At 47.6% G+C, this 16,609-nt stretch overlaps 1 protein-coding gene and 1 pseudogene across 2 annotated transcripts in view; one reads left to right on the forward strand and one right to left on the reverse strand.

Moving 5' to 3' along the window:
* The first annotated feature begins 1,126 nt into the window (after positions 1 to 1,126).
* The window catches only part of SLC28A1 (solute carrier family 28 member 1), a 57,793-nt gene continuing 42,310 nt past the window's right edge, over positions 1,127 to 16,609 (forward strand). The window contains exons 1-7 of the mRNA XM_079126846.1: positions 1,127 to 1,259; positions 2,973 to 3,084; positions 3,981 to 4,069; positions 5,284 to 5,375; positions 11,132 to 11,315; positions 13,876 to 14,017; positions 15,403 to 15,516. Of these exons, the coding sequence (XP_078982972.1) occupies positions 2,989 to 3,084; positions 3,981 to 4,069; positions 5,284 to 5,375; positions 11,132 to 11,315; positions 13,876 to 14,017; positions 15,403 to 15,516 (717 nt within the window). The 5' untranslated portion in view covers positions 1,127 to 1,259; positions 2,973 to 2,988. The remainder of the gene's footprint in view (positions 1,260 to 2,972; positions 3,085 to 3,980; positions 4,070 to 5,283; positions 5,376 to 11,131; positions 11,316 to 13,875; positions 14,018 to 15,402; positions 15,517 to 16,609) is intronic.
* On the reverse strand, positions 8,352 to 10,450 carry LOC306653810 (nucleolin-like; annotated as a pseudogene). Its single transcript has one exon. The product of its transcript is annotated as a nucleolin-like (transcript).

A 16,609-nucleotide genomic window follows, 5' to 3' on the forward strand; every position in this document is an offset into this window, starting at 1 on the left:
GGTCTCCCTAAAGTTGCCCAGGCTGGGCTCAAATTTGTAATCTTCCTGCCTCAAAGTCACCCCTTTCCACTGCTCAGTCCCTAATAGCTGGGATTACAGGAGTGTACCATTGAGCCCAGCTAATGTTTTGGTAATTAGAATAAAAGCGAAAAAAAGAAGTCAGGTGCAGTGGCATATGCCTGAAATCCCAGCATCTCAGGAGGCTGAGGCAGGAGAATTGCAGGGTTGGGGTCAACCTCAGCAGCTTAGCAAGACCCTGTCTCAAAATAAAAATTAAAAAGGCCTGAGGATGTCACTCAGTGGTAAAGCACCCCTGGGTTCAACCCCCAGTACCACAAAACAAACAAAAAAGGGTAAAGAAAAGGATGTTATTAGAGAACAGGAGTCCCTCTGTCCATCATCTTTTCCAAACTTTCAAAACAACTAGCACACCTGTGCCAGCTGCTCCACTCCCTAGGTTACCAGGAAGTATTTTTGTGCCATAAAGGATTTTGTCCTTAGTACATACCATTAATTATTAAAGAGATGTTGTTAATCCTGTCAGATAAGTTTAATGTTTAGTTTGAAGACTGAAAAACGAAAGCATTTGTCCCTTGGCTTTGCACATTGTTGCTTAGGCATTTAGTTAAAAAAAAAAAAAAGAAGAAGAAGAAGAAGAAGAAAGAAATGAATGGGGAAACAGTGGGATTTTGTTTTGCTTTGGTGACTGGATAATTAGACCTGTAACACACTTCCTATTTGTGACAGTTACGTGACTTCCCTATCTTCCAACTTGGGAAAATAGGTTGTTAGAATAACAACTGATCCAGGGAGGAAGAGAGACTGAGATGCAAAATGAAAGATAAAATACAGGGGATGACAGATGGAAAGGGAAGCAGGAGGGCGAGAATACCGAAGGTTGCTTCCTGAAGGAAGGGGACCAGATCTGGCCTTGGAAGAGGACAGTTCAGGAGCAGGGAGTGTGGAGGGTGAGCACTTCTGTGGGGGAGGAGGCAACCAGGTGGGGCAGGAGCTGCAGTGGGCCAGGCCTCCGTAGGTTCCCTTCCCCATCCCCTTTTCCCTGAGTAAGGGCTGGGGTCCTGCCCCAGCTGTGTCCCTGGACTCTAGGGAGGCCCAACCTACTGTAGTTCTGGACCTTGCCCAGGAATTTCCACTGAAAGGAGAGGACAGGCCAAAGCACAAGCAGGTTGGACTCAGTTCATCCCCACAGAAACCTGGGCTTCCATCTCTCCCTGAGAGCCACTTGTCACCACAAATATGTGAGTGGAAATAAGGTCCTGTCCTCTCTGTGCAGCTGTGTCTGTGTGCACTGAAATCAGGACTTCCAAGGCTCTGCCTGTGTGTGTGTGTGTGTGTGTGTGTGTGTGTGTGTGTGCGCTCAATGTGTGTCCCTGCTTGTTTGCTGTATGTCTGGGTGTGTCATCTTAACTAGTCTGCTGTTGGGATAGAGTACAGCACTCCCCAAAGGAAGGAAAGGAGGAGGAATAGGAATGGAGAGAAGGGGTTTTAGTTAGGACTTTATTTACAAATGAGCTGAGGTCTGTGAACTGAGTTTCAGCAAAAAAGGAACTATAGACTGGGTGTAGTAGCACATTCCCAGCAACTCCAGAAGCTGAAGTGGGAGGATTGCCAGTTTGAAGCCAGCCTCGGTAACTTAGCTAGAACCTGTCTCAAAATAAAAAAATAAAAAGGACTGTGTAACCCAATGACAGAGCACCCCTGGGTTCAATCTCCAATACTGGGGGAGGGGGGGCAGATAAAAGGAACTATTGATTCTTGGAATGAAAAAGTCCAGGGGTACTTCTGGTTTCAGGTATGGTTGGATCTAGGACTAGATTGATGTCTTCAGGGCGTGTGTCCTGCTCTTTCAAGTGTGGGAAAGTAGAATACAAATGAGCATATCATTTTGTTTTTGCCCTTGAATTATTGCAACAGGTTAAACATGTATAGGCAAAGGACGGGCTCTTCAGTAGAGAATCAGAGGGGGTGAGGACTGAGTGCAAACAGGCAGCATAGGGTTGAACCATCCAAGCCTGCCAGAGTGGGAGAGATTTGTTATAATGCAGAGTAAATTTTCCAACAGCCAGAATTTTCCCCTGAAGATTAAACCTTAAACACCTGCTTCAAAAAACTAAAACAACCCTGGGGGCAGGGGAGAAAAAAGGAAAGAAAGAGAAAGAAAAATTAAAAAAGGAGGGAAACAAAGAACCTCTAAGCCTAAGGGATTAAAAATGAGAGGGATAGCCTTTTCTCTGTTTTCTATATTTATATGAAAATACTTCATTCTTCTGCTAAATACATTATTTACCTTCCTAGAACTTTGTTGTTTTTGAATAAAAAAGTTCGTTTTTGTGATCTTTTTCTTTTTCTTTAAAGGAATCCATGCATTATAGATCAGAAATTTCTGCTGGCAACACTGGTTGAATGTGGAAATCAGATTTTTTGCAAGAGGAATCTCCACTGACATTAATTGCAGACTCCTTTTTGAGGGCAGTATAGGAGTTATTTTGGGCCATATTTTACTTTTTTGTGTGCCCATCAATGTGCGAGCATATCACTAATGGCAGTTCTTTTAATCTGTTGTGAGGAGTGAGGCAAGCCAGGGCCTCTCTTCAGAAAATGCCTGTATCAGACACATATTCATTTCCTTCCTTTTCTTCCCTGTGAAAAGGGCAGAATTTGCTGCGTGGGCCTGGAACTCCTGGAGCTTACTAGGCTAGGTTCAGAAGGGAGAGCGGGAAGGGGTACTTCCTTCGTGTGCTGGAGGGGCCCAGGTCAAGGTCCCAGTACAATGAGCAGCGAGCTCTGGGGTGGCATCTGCAGCCCCCAGGCAAGGCTCTGGTGCTTCCAGGTGTCTGCTCCCCACACCCTGCCCTCTTCCCCACTCCATCCTCTTCCCTTCCCAAGGTGCCCCTCCTGGACCCTGCGGATTCTCCCCTCAGCTTTGGACCCTCTCTGACTTTGTCTTTCAGCTAGAAGATCTGGCCCATGGAGAACAACACCTCCAAAAGAAGGGAGTCCATTTCTCTCACACCCATGGCCCACGGCTTGGAGAACATGGGGGCTGAGTTCTTGGAGAGCCTGGTCTGTCCCCTTCCCCAGCCTCCTCAGCCTCTGGGTTTGAGCCCCAAACCATGGTGGGAGGGTCTGTACCCACCTTCTTCCTTTACACCCATCTTCTTTGGCCTCCTCAGCTCTTTGCTTGCACAGTTAAGGCACCCATGATGTGCTGGCCTCCCTGGCACATCACAGTTCCCTTTTTCACTCATGGAACATTTATTGAGCACCTACTATGTGCCATCATAGCCCATCCAGGTCCGAAAGAGAAATTTTCAACATGGAAGTAACATTTAAGCACTAATCTGAAAGATGAGAAGAGAAATGAGATGATGGAGTGAGTCCCTCAGCCTCCAAGCAGCTCCCAATCTTGTCCTTGCTTTCCAATGGCCAAGTTGAGGATCACAGCCTTGTCTCTGGAGCATGACATGGCATCCTTTCCCCTCCCAACCTTTTCTGACAAGACCCCTGCCCCACACTGCCCTGTGCGCCCCAGGGAGCAGCTTTCACAGCGTCACTTTGCAAGAATGTCCTCCACCCTCCAAAATAACTCCAAGGACTGTGGGGTAGATGATGTTCTTTAGTCAAGCAATGAGGCAGCCCTGCCTGGGACTTTCCTTAGAGGCCTCCTCTTGGCCCCCAACAGTCAGTGTCCCTTCTTGATGCAGATTGCAAGCTCCCTGAGGGCAGGATGTGTCTAGCGTGGAGTCCTGAACATAGTAGGTGCTCATGGTGTACTTTGTAGAATTTAATTAAGTAGCCCTATGATTATTTCTTGTGCAAAAGTCCCATCCCTACCTGTCTACTGATGAGGGCCTGTGGGCACACTGGGTTGGCCTGGGTCTCTCACTTCTCCCAGCCCCTCAGCTCTAGCTATCTCTCAGGTGGGAAGGCTGGTCCTGATGGCTCCTTGCTGGCTTTAGGAAGAAGGTCGGCTCCCTGGCAGTGACTCAGGCCCCATGGAGCACGAGGGCAGCTGGAACAAAACTGGTTCGAAGTCCTTCTCTAGATGGTAGGTGATCTCTGGAGGGTTATGGGCTAATCTGGGGAATAGGATGGGAACCCTGGCCTCCTGGCAGATGTGGGGGCTAGGAACCTTTGTTGAAAGAGGAACCAAGGCACTTCAGTCAGTTCTTGCAGCTAAATGAGCCATACTAGCCTCTCCCTCAGAGGTGAGCCAGGCCACAGGCCTCACCTGCTCATAAGCAGCCAGAATGAAGTCCTGTCAGGAACCCCCCACATGTATAGTGGGCTGCTCTGGTTGAATTTGGATAGGAGGCCCTGAATCAGTCAGGCTTCCCCTTTAGCCTCCCCTACTTCCCTTCTACCCCATTCTGCCTCTTAGGGACTTTGGGGAAATCTGAAGCTCAGTTGAAAACTCTTGGATGGGGCCAGCTCCACATTTTACATGGAGGGAAAGGGTGTCCCATCACCCTGGGTGTCCCAGCCCAGAGTGTCTGATGGGAGCCTAGAACTTGGTCCTCATTGGCAGGATCCTGAGCTGAGCACAGCAAGAAGGAGCTGGGGCTGCAGTGCCATAGGGATTCATCTATCTGTCTGGATGGAGGGACTGAGGAAGATGCCTCATTTACTCTCCAGGGAGAGTATCTGGTGGTTGAAATCCATGAGCAATGAGTGTACATGTCTAGAGGGACCTATCTTTCCTCCAGGGACAGATAGGTGACCAAATGACCAGGTACGAATTGGCATTTGGACTGGGTCTGAAGGCAGTTGAAGTTGGGCAGGGACCAGGCTGTTTCACACACCCTCCCTCTGGAACAGGTGGTGCTGACTTAAATAATGAGTGTCCTGATCCAAAGGGAGCAAATGCAGAGCAGGAAGCTACTGCACCTTGCTCCATGAGCAGGTGGAAAGGGGGAGGTGCAGGCCAACATCTTTGTATAGTTCTGCATGTTGATAAGGTTCTTCCTTATCAGTTAATTCCCTTGAACACCCTGGAAACAGGGCTTATTCCTGGGATAATGGGGCCTCTGGAACTGCTCCAAGCCCAAGGCACAACTTGTGCAGATCTAGAGACAGGCTCAGTTTGTTCTGGGCTTGGGATGCCTTTCACCCCTGTGGGATGTCAAGGCCAGTGCCTGACTTGCCTTCTGTCACCATTGTACATGGGACATACTTGAGTGGCTTTTACCTGAAGGTGTTGAGGATCCACACTGGGATGGAAGTGAAAGGACCACTCATGAACACTGTTGGTCCCCTCCCCAGGAGGAGCCTGCAGCCAGCCCTAAGAGCAAGAAGCTTCTACAGGGAGCATGCACAGTTGTTTCGATGGATCTATACAGGCCTGTTCTGCACTGGTGAGCTGGGGACCCAGCCCTACCCAGAAATCACTGCTCCCCAGCCTCATGTCTCAGGACAGGGTCATTCACTTAACCAATGAGTTAAATGTTTGCTGAGCACCAGCTCAGGTCCAGCTCCCAGGCTAGGAGCGGAGGCACCAGTTAAACTGGACCAGATCTCGTTCTGAAGACATTCCCTCATTAGCTAGGAAGTGGCACAAACATGCCCCCATGACACAGTGAGCCTTCTGGGAGCACAAAGGAGGCAAGGGGGATGGCCAGGGAGGGCTTTCAGGAGGAAGTGACCTTCAAGTCTCATAAGGGATGGGTAAGAGGTGCGAGAAGGGCAATAAGGAGTGAGAAACCACCCCTGCATAGGTGTCACAGAGCAGAGATGAAAGCCATCATGGTGTGGGCTTTGACAAAGTCTAGTATGGCTAGAGGGTAGAGTTCAGGACAAGGAATGCCAGTGCATGAGGCTGGAGGGCTGGGAAGGGAACTGGTATTGGAAGTGGAAGTGGGGAAGAATGCTCAGGGACTTCGATTTTACTCTCAAGTCCAGAGAAAGCCACCAAAGGAGTGAAAACAAAGAAGTGTCCAAGTGGAATTCATACTCTGGGGCCCTGGGGAGAGAGAGGGAGAAGGAGACATTGAGGATCATGATATGTTTGAGAAAGAAGTGGTGAAAGAGGGACAGGGCTGGATTTGAGAAATCCTAAGGAAGGAATGCCAGTGGAACTTGGGAGGCTGACCAGCTGTGCAGGACGAAGGACACCTTGAATCAAGGCCTGCCTTGGGTTCCTGCCTGGGTAATGGGGTGGATTATGGAGCTTCCTACAGAGCTAGAGAACACAGGTGGAAGAGATGGTCTTGGTAGGGAGGGAGGTGATTTGGACAGTCTATTGGAGGTACAACTTCCAGGTCATCCAGGGGAAGAGAAAGTTTCCCTTGGAGAAGTTACTTGGAGAATGAATTGAGAAGTGGGTCAAGGACAGAAACCTGGGACCATCCACATGGAAGATCAATAGCATCTCTGCAGAGGGTAAGCAGAACAAGGACAGAGCTGTGTCCATTAATTTAGAGGCAAAGAGGTCATGGTGACTTGAATATAAGTGCAAAAACTGAATTGGAGTGAATGGGAGGTGAGGCAGTATAGACAGCAAGTATGGATAGCTCTTTGAAGAAATTTTTATGAGAATAGAGAGGGGATATTAATGGTTAGGATGTGATAAAAGATCAAGGATGGATGTATGTTTATGATGGGAGACACTTGGCACATGTTTGTGAGCTAAAGTGGGGGCTTTATAGAAAGAAAGTGAAGAAATAGGAGAGGAGGAGAAAATTGATGGAGCAAGTTCCCCTGGGCACAGAGAAGGTGCCTGGGCCCAGGTAGAGGGCTGAGACTCATCTCTTTCTGTCAGGTTGGAAATAAAGAGGGGAGGATGGGTGTGGCTATGGAGACCATCATAGGTAGCTATGAAGGAGTGAGGACGGTGTGAGAGAGGACAGCAATGGCCCTAGTCTCTTGAAGTATTTGAAAACAAGTTCATCTGCTGAGATGGGGTGGGTTCATGGTTTCCATGTTAGTCTATTTTCTATTGCTATAATGAAATAGCTGAAGTTAAGTACTTTATACAGAAAAAATATTTAGTTCGTAGTTTTGGATGCTCATGGGCATGTCACTGGCATCAGCTAGGCTTAATCATTTCTAAGGGCACACCCCAATGACCTAATTATCTTCCACTAGTCTCCACTTCGTAAAGGTTCCACCACCTCTCAACATCACCACATATGAACCAAACTTCTAACACATGAACCCTTCGGAGGACACACTCAAACCACATGCAAACCATAGAAGTTGCTCATAGAGACAGTGTCTGAGACAGTGAAGTCATTCTTTGGCAGCGTCTGAAACCAGGCCTCCTATGTGTTCTATGCTACTACCTTTACTCAGACTCAGATTTGCTTCCCTTGAAGGAATGATTGAATTGTCCCTAGAACAGAATGAAAATACTCTCATTATATTTCCACTTACAGCTTAGCAGTCAGGAATTGTTAAATTATCCCTTGCAACAGTCAACCTGGACTTTCTCCATGTTTGGGTGGTTTCGATTTCCTCTGGCTCCTTAATATCTTTATCATATCATATTTTCATGGTGAGGCCCTTCACATACTTTCTGGGAGTGGGTGTGGTAGAGAATAAAACTCATGTTCTTATCACTTTGTGCCTAAGCCGCAACAATGGCTTTCTCACCTTAAGTGGGTTCTCTCCATGAGTGCAAAGAGACCACTAACGCATGGACTAAAATAAATGGCCTTATTGTCCCCTGTTTTAGAAGACTTTGCCTATCATTCCAATCAAAGTCACAGAGAGGACTTTGATTGTCCCAGCTCAAGTCATGTGGCCATCTCTTAACAAATCCCTATGCCCAGGGGGAAAGGATGGTCTTGCCACCCCAAAAGTGGGTCAGGCACCTCTGAACCATTAGGAGCTTAGGTTAAGGGAAGGCATGACCCAAAGTAACAGAAAAACCCTGGTCACCAGAGAGAGGAATTAATTCTACATGGATCAAAATACTTGCTAAGACACATTTCTCCCCATGCCCTACCTGGGGGACACCCCCATGCCACCTCCTCTCCCTGAGTCTGTCTGTGCTTATACTTCAAGAAAGGAATGAGACAGCAGATACCACAGGGGAAATGTCTCTCCCTGGCTTTCAATTTTCCAAATATAGGGCTTTGGAAGAATGGAAAGGGCTTTCAGCCATGGATGAACAATGTGAGATGAAACATTCCCAGGAAGTGTAAGTCCCTCCCCACCTCCTCTGTGCCAATGTTCTGGAGAACACACCCCACCCTGTCTCAGCCTTTCCAGACCCTTCCCTCCTCCCTGGCCTGCTATATCCCAGGTCTGAGGCACCAGCACCAAGGTAGATGGACCTAATTGGGGTCCAGTATCTTCCTCTGTGAGACACTTAATTTGATTGACCTGTTATGTCATTCTCTAAGTGCACTTCACCACAGCAATGACCTTGCATGATGGCTTGTGGTCTCTCCTCCTCTGCCTCCGCCATGATCCCCAAAGCCACCTTCCCCTTTAGGCTTGGCCCAATCCAAGGTAACTTTGTTTCCACCATTTTCACCATCTTCCGTGACTTCTTTGGCAGCTTTGGCAGCTTCCTCACTGTTGAAATCTACAAAACCAAACCCTTTGGGAGATCTGGTTTCCCAATCAGCGACTATCCTTGCATGAACAGAGCTGTCAAATGATTCTTTTAAGGTTTCTTCAGTGGTATCTTCAGACAGACCTTTGATAGACAGAGTTTTCGATGGCTGGCTTCTTGTGTTAGGCAATCCCCTGGGTTCTTTCAACTCCAGCTTGATTGCTCTGCCCTCGATTTCCCTTTTATTACAGGAATTTAAAGCTTCTTTTGCATCTTCAAACGAAGCAAACTCTATAAGTGCATACCCTTTAGATTTGCCATTTTGGTTCTGGGGTACTTTGATAAAAGTTGCCTTCTCAAATACTTCCTGAAGAGTTTCTTCTGTTGCATTGTAAGAGAGGTTGCTTAAAAGCACAGATTCACAACTCCAAGTACTATTCTTTCCACCTCTATAGTCTTGATTTTGAACTTTCTCTCCAGTGTAGTAGAGGAAAACAGATCGCCCATTGATCTCTGTTCCCTGCTTTTCCTTAAAGGTTTTCTCTGCATCAGCTTTCGTCTTAAATTCAATATAAGCAATCCCTTTACTCTTCCCATCCTTGCTGACTAATCTGATCTCCATGGCATCTTCAAACACTTCTGTTAATTCATCCTGAGTGACTTTGTAAGGGAGATTTTTAGCTAAAAGCATTATGGCATCTCCATCTTTCTTACTGCCTTTTCCTTTTGGTTTCTCTAGTTTAATTTCATTGCCCAAAAATTTGAAACCAGTGCATTCCAAGGCTTTTTCCAGATCTTCAGCAGATTCAAAATCCACATAGCCGAACTGCCCAGTCGTTCCAGTTCTGACATCCACAGCAGCCAGATCATTTTTTGCAAAAAGTTCACTGATACAAATTTTTAATTCGGAGCAGACTTGTTAGAATTCAGGCTTCCAATGAAGAGATTAAAAGAGGTAGTTGGTTCTGTGCCTTCCACTTTCTGTTTCTTGGCTTCAGGAGCTGCCTTCTGTTTGGCCATTCCCTTCCTTCATTTTCCAGGCGCTTCTTTAACAGGCTTTTCCTTCTCCTCTTCCTCCTCCTCCTCCTCCTCTTCATCCTCCTCAGCCACACTCCTGGCTTTCCTTGGTACAGCTTTTGCAGCATCTTTCTTTCCTTTGGATGGTGTGATCTCCATGGCTTCTCCTTCAGAGTCATCTTCCTCCTCCTTGTCCTCTTCCTCATCTTCATCCTCATCCTTACTCTCTGAGGCAGGGACAGCAGCTGCTGCTTTCATCACTGCTGGTTCAAATTCCTCCTCCTTCTCTTCCTCGATGTCCTCCTCCTCATCATCACTGTCTTCCTTCTTGGCATCCTTGCCTTTTTTTCCCCCTTGGCCGGGGTAACAGCTCCCTTCTTACCAGGGGCTGCTACCAATGCTTTTCCCAGAGTGACTCCCTCCTTGCCAGGTGCTGTGACTGCTTTGGCTGGTATAACTGTCTTTCTGGCTGGTGTGGCTGCTGCCATTTTGCCTGGAGTGACAGCTGCTTTCTTGGCAGGTGTGGCAATTGCCACCTTTTTTGTTGGAGAAACCAGCACCTTCTTTGCTGGAGTTGTGGTAGCCTTCTTGCCTTTTTTTCTGAGGAATGACAACCTCTTCTCCACTGCTGTCATCTTCTTCATCTTCTGACATTTCTTCGTCTTCACTATCTTCTTCTGCCTCCTTTGGGGAGGAGCTGTTTTCTTGGGGCTACCTTGATTTTTACCAGCCTTTGCCAGCTTTGCCATGATGGGTTATGATGGCAGAGTGTGTAGTGGGTGAGTGGCACCCATGAACCTAGAGGAACTGAAGCGACGTTGATGGTGGCACTCGGGTACTGAAGATGTCAGAGAATGTACGCCTGTCTGCCAACCACAGCTAGAGACTATCCCTTGCTTTTTATTTTTATTTTTTTTTAATTTTGATACAGGGTCTTGCTAAGTTTGCTGAGGCTGACCTCAAACTTGCCATCCTCCTGTCTCAGCCTCCCAAATAGCTGGAATTACAGGAGTGTCCCACCACACCTGACAAGGGCCCTTGATTTTGAAATTTGAAACCCAAGGACAGAAATTTCCCCTGTGGTATCTACTCTCATATTCCTTTGTTGAGGAATAAACCCAGACTGGCTCAGCTGCTCACAGGAGAAAAAGACGAAAGGTAAAAAGGAAACTTCAGGAAGAAAATGGCCATCAGTTAACATTGTGGCTCACACGTGTGAATTACTTCAGGGAGTCACTGATTCAGCTCCATCCTCCATGGGACATAGCATGGCTCTAGACTGTAGCAGGTGCTCCACTGGTGCCCAGAGATTTATGCTGTCTTGTCTCACCCACTCCATATACATTTCCTCACATTTCAGCACTTTACAGTTTATAAAGCCCTTTCACACACATTCTACCAGTTAATTTGTAACAAGATTTGACCTGGTAGGGATGAGTGTTCTCATTTCCAGATGAGAAAAGAGGCTCAGAGAGGTCCGGTGACTTTCCTGCCCGCTGTGCTTTGGATGGAGTGAGGGGCAGCCAGTGTGTGAGGCTGCAGAACCTGGAAAGATGGTGTTGCCATGGCTGATCCCTTCTCTCCATCCCCCAGCATTTGCTGCCTTCCTGCTCGTTGCCTGCCTCCTGGATTTCCAGAGGGCCCTGGCGCTGTTCGTCCTTGCCTGTGTGGTCTTTGTCACACTGGCCTGCAGGCTGCTGAAGAAGTTTCTGGGGCCCAAACTGAAGAGGTGTGTGAAACTCCAGGGCCATCCCCGCCTCAACCTGTGGTTTAAGAGGTGAGTGAGCTGGCAGCCTGGGGCAGGAGGGAGGCAGGTCTCAGCCCTGGCCTACCAGAGGGTTCCCACGTCACAGAGACCACTCCCTATCCTGTTTGCCTTCTGGGCTCAGGACAGAAGTGGTTGGGTGGATTCAAACGCAGCAGCCATCTCTGTGTTGTTTTGCCAGTTCTCAGCTTCCGTTACAGTAGGTGACTGTGATGACTGAGACAGGCGGGACAGTTTCTTACATTCAGAAAGCCCAGCCCATCCAAGCAAGGAGGGCCCTTCTCAGTGTCTCCCATAGGACCCCTGGGGTGTGGGAGACATATGGCTGCCAGGGACCATCTCTGAGCAGGTTAGACTGGGTTCCAGATGCCAGTGTTTTTAATTAGCCCCCAGGCAATTCTGCTGTAGTCAGTCATGCTCCTGGATAAGTTTGGGGTGGGATCTCTTGATTTTGAAACAAGATTCCTTGGAGCTCTGCAAACAATGGAGATGTCATAGTATAGTTTAGGGAAGAGAATGCCAGACCCCTATCTTAGTCATTTTCTACTGCTATAACTGAATACTACAGACTGGGTAGTTTATAAACAACATAAGTTTATTTTGGCTCCTAGTTCTGGAGGCTGGGAAGTCCAAGAACATGGCGTAGCAGCTTCTCGGCTTCTGGTGAAGTCTATGTGCTACTTCAGCTCATAGCAGAAAGCAAGCAGGGTGCCTGCAGAGGGGACAAAAGAGGAGAAGCAGCTGGGCATGGTGGCTCACACCTGTAATCCCAGCGGTTTGGAAGGCTGAGGCGGGAGGATCGAGAGTTCAAGGCCAGCTTCAGCAATTTATTGAGACCCTAAGCAACTCAGCGAGATCCTGTCTCTAAATAAAATGTGGAAAAAAAGCTGGGGATGTGGCTCAGTGGTAAAGTGCCCCGGGTTCAATGTTCAATCTCAATCCCTGATACCAAAAAAAAAAAAAAAAAAGAAGAAGAAGAAGAAAAGAAAAAAAAGCAGCCTGATTGATTTAAAATGAATCACACTCATAGTAAATAATCCAGTCCTGTAAGAGCAAGAATTTACTCATGCCTGTAAGTATTAACACATTCCTCACAGAAAATCATTAATTCCTCCTAAAGACCTGATGACTTCTTAAAGGCCCCGCCTCCCAAACACTGCCACAGTGGCAGTTGATTTCATTATGAGTTTTAGAACACACTAAGTCCTCATCGTAGCTTTTCATCCTGGCCTCCTAAAATTCATGTCCTTCTCACATAAAAAATAAAATCATTCCCTCCCAACAGTTCCCAAAGTCTTAACTTATTCCATCATCAACTCAAACTCTGAAGTCCAAAGTCGAGACACAAGGCAAACTCCTTCCAGCTATAAATCAAGACCAATTATCTACTTCCAAAATTCAGTGATGGGATAGGCACAGGGTAAAAATAGCCACAATCTCAAAAGAGAGAGGGGTGGGAAGAAAGGAATAACAGGTCTAAGCTAGTCTGAAACCTAAGAAGGCAGGACCTTGACTCTTAAACTGCCAGAATAAGTTGGGTGCAGTGGTACACACCTCAATCCTAGCAGTTCAGGAAGCAGGAGGATCATGAGTTCAAAGCCAACCTTAGCAACTTAGCAAGACCCTGTCTCTAAACAAAATTTTAAAAAGGGCTAGAAATGTAGTTCAGTGGTGAAGCAATGCTGGGTTCAATCCCCAGTACTATTGACAAAAAAAAAAAAAAAAAAAAAAAAAGGAGATTAATAAATTTTCACACTGTGCTGCCTCCCAGACACACCTTGGGCAACCTTGACTCTATGACTGCTGAGCTCAGTCCACAAGGCTGCTGTCATGGTTGAATTTGCACACTGGTGCCTGCAGTTCTCCCAGGCTGGCATTGAATGCTACATGTTGCTCTACTGTTCAGGGGTCTCAAAGGCAGTTTCACCCCCTTGCAGGACTCTGCATGGTCCCTGAGACTATTCATAGCATTATTTGAAATCTACATGGAAGAAATCATACTTCCATAGCCCTTGTGTTCTGCATGTCTGCAGAATTACCACCACATGGTGGTGGATGCTGTCAAGGCTTATTGCCTTTGCCCTCTGGAGTTTCAGCACATTGCAGAGTATCAAAGAAGAGAGAGCTGTCAGGGCTGGGGAGGTAGCTCAGTTGGTAGAGTGCTTGCCTTGCAAGCACAAGGCCGGAGATTCAATCCCCAGCACAAAAAAAAAAAAAAAAAAGAGAGAGCTGTCAAGAGTGACAACTCCAGAGATCTGCAGAGTTCCCCTGAAATGTCCAGTTGAGTTCTGATCAGTGACTATGTCTGAGGAAACTACCCATAGCTCGGGAAGGAACCACCCACAAGGATGAGAGGGAACTGTGCTTGGAATCAGGGCCAGGAAGAGTATCTACTCCCCATAAATTGTGGGCAAACCCACAATCCATAGGACATTGTGCAGAGTTCTAAGAGGGGTTTTGGCTCACCTTTTCTCTGGGGGTCTGGGCACTATTTGTGTGTGTGTGTGTGTGTGTGTGTGTGTGTGTGTGTGTAAGATGCTGAGGGTAACGGCTTTCTCCCTCTCTCTTGCAGAGGTCTGGCGCTTGCTGCTCTCTTGGCCCTAGCCTTGTGGCTGGGTCTGGACACCTCCCAGCGGCCAGAGCAGTTGGTGTCCTTTGCAGGAACCTGTGTGTTTATCACCCTCCTCTTTGCCTGCTCTAAACATCACCGTGCTGTAAGTGCCTAGCTGTCAATTGGGGCTGGAAGTCAATGGATGCTCCTTCTGCCCCTTGGCTGGAGCTGGGAGCTGGGTGGGAGTAAATGCTCCTGTTGGGAGAGCCCCCAAGGCTTAGAGCCTGGGGATGACTCTACATCAGGATAGGCTCCCTATGAAGTTGGTGAGGGACATCCTAGCACTGGAGAGCCCAAGTAGGTAGTCACCTCTCTTAGCAGATGTCCTTAAACTCGCCATGTGGTGCAGGGGCACTGGCTAGAGAGAGATGTTGCATCTTTCCAAACCTGGAGGCCACTGGTAGCATTTATTTCCTTGGTGACATGTCCTGAAATTGGTAGTCTCAGAAATCATCCCCATCGTCCCAGAAAACAGAATCAGAGCTCCAGAGTCTGTGTGAAGAGCCAAAGTTTTCTTGGAATTATTAGTGTAAAACAGTGCTTCTCCTCCTCCTTCTGCTCCATATTAGGGACTGAATCCAGGGTGCTCTGCCACTGAGCTACACCCCCAGACTCTTTTATTTTTTATTTGAAGATGGGATCTTGCTAAGTCCAAGGCTAGCTTGAACTCAGGATCCTTCTGCCTCAGCCTCCCAAGTAGCCGGGATTATAAGTGTGCACCACTGCACCCAGTTTAGAAATGCTAACTCTTACAGTCAGAACTGGGGTGAGGCTCAGTTATCTTCATTTCAACAAGGCCTCTGGATTATTCTGATCCTTACTAAAGTGCCCATCTCCCTGTTTGGGAGGTCCCTGCCTGCGCACAGCTGGTTGGCCCTACTGGAGTGGGCGGGTGGACTTTCTCTCTCTCTTCCTCCTTTATCTCTCTCCCATTCTCTGGGATCAGGACCCCTCCCTGTTTCATAGTGTCATTACTACTTTCCCCAGGCTATAGCTAAGCTTTAGAGCTCAGGAATCTTTAAGGAGTAATTAGGTGCTGAGAGAGAACAGCAGCCCACAGAAATCCAGCTCTCCTCTGCAGGCTAGACCTGAGGGAGTGGGGGTTGGGAACCCTGCCTATGGAGGACAGATGGAGCATGTCCAGGCAGATGGAGGTTATGCACTGAGCTGGAGAGGTGTTGGACTCTGGGCAGACTGGTGCCCATATCCTGAGGCCATGACTCAGAAATTAAATGCCTTGGAATGTTCAAGGCTGGGCTGGCTTCAGAAGGGTCCTTGATTAGAATCTTGTGCCCTGCCAAGAGCATGGCCTATTGTGAATCCTGGGGAGGTAGTGACTATTGGCAGCAGGCTCAGGGCTTTGGCCTCCAGGAAGGGCAAAACTCCCATCATCCCTCAGCAGCCCTGTGCTCTCCCTCACCCCTCATCCTGTTCTCTGTGGATCCCCCAAGGAGCTAGACTCACCAAGCCCTTTTTATTGGGTGGCAGGTGTCTTGGCGGGCCGTGTCCTGGGGCCTCGGGCTACAGTTTGCACTTGGAATCTTTGTCATCAGAACAGAGCCAGGATTTGTAGCATTCCAATGGCTGGGTGATCAGATCCAGGTTTGTATATGGGACCTGGATGTTCAAAGCACCTTAGGTCATCAGGGAGTGGGGAAGAAGCCACTTGGTTGTGGGGGAAGGTGGGTGGGGAGGCCACAGTTCATTTGGGACCATGTGGGTAGGTGTGGACTGGAGCCCCAGGTTGGGTGGCCTGCTGGAGGCCAGCAAGGCAGGTACTACTTCCCTCATGTTGGGAACTCTGACCTGAGGAACAGAGCAATACTTTCAGAGGCTGGGTCTGGTACGGAAGAGAGTCCCAGGCAGGGAGGTTCTTAGGGTGCCTGGACACAATGGTGTGTGGCCTACAGAGGTCACCTGTGACTCAGAACTTAAAGTGTCAAAATGACTTAAAAAACAAAACTCTGCAAATGATTTACTGTGTGTGTGTGTGTGTGTTCTTAGAAATAATGGTTATTGAAGTTATAAGTTGTATGTGTGTGGCAGTGGGGGCTGAGCCCAGGCCCTCATGCATGCGAGGCAAGCACTCTACCACTGAACTACATCCCCAGACCTTTCTTTTTATTTTTTATCTTAAGACAGGGCCTCACTAGGTAGCCTCAAACTTGTGATCCTCCCGCCTTCCACATAGCTGGGATTATAGCAGCTGATGAGGTTATAATAGGTAATTTCATTTTTTACTGTGGTAATATATACATAAGACAAAACTTCCCCTTTGAACCATCATTGTACATTGAACCATTCATGTACATTGTGCAACCATCATGATTTTACCTTTTTTTTTTTTTTTTCCTGGTGCTGGGGAATGACCCTCAGGCTTTTTGCATTCTAGGCGAGTGCTCTACCACTGAGCTACGCCCACAGCTCATAATTTACTTTTTAAAGTATAAGTGATTGAGGACACTAGATTGAGTCTCTACTCACCCTCTTCTCACCAGTTCAGATGTCCACATGTTCTGTGTGGGGTGGAGCGAGGATTGTTCCTAGGGTCTGTGCCCATCTATTGGCTTTGCTAACGGCATCATCCTGGGTATTACAGAAAAAAAGGCTAAGAGTTACTGCTCTGGTCATGTCCCATCTTATTTTGTTTACTTCTGGTATTGGGAATTGAACCCAGGGGCAGTCTCCCACTGAT

Source organism: Sciurus vulgaris, assembly GCF_902686455.1.
Source record: "Sciurus vulgaris genome assembly, chromosome: 2".
NCBI classification, from domain to species: Eukaryota; Metazoa; Chordata; class Mammalia; order Rodentia; family Sciuridae; genus Sciurus; species Sciurus vulgaris.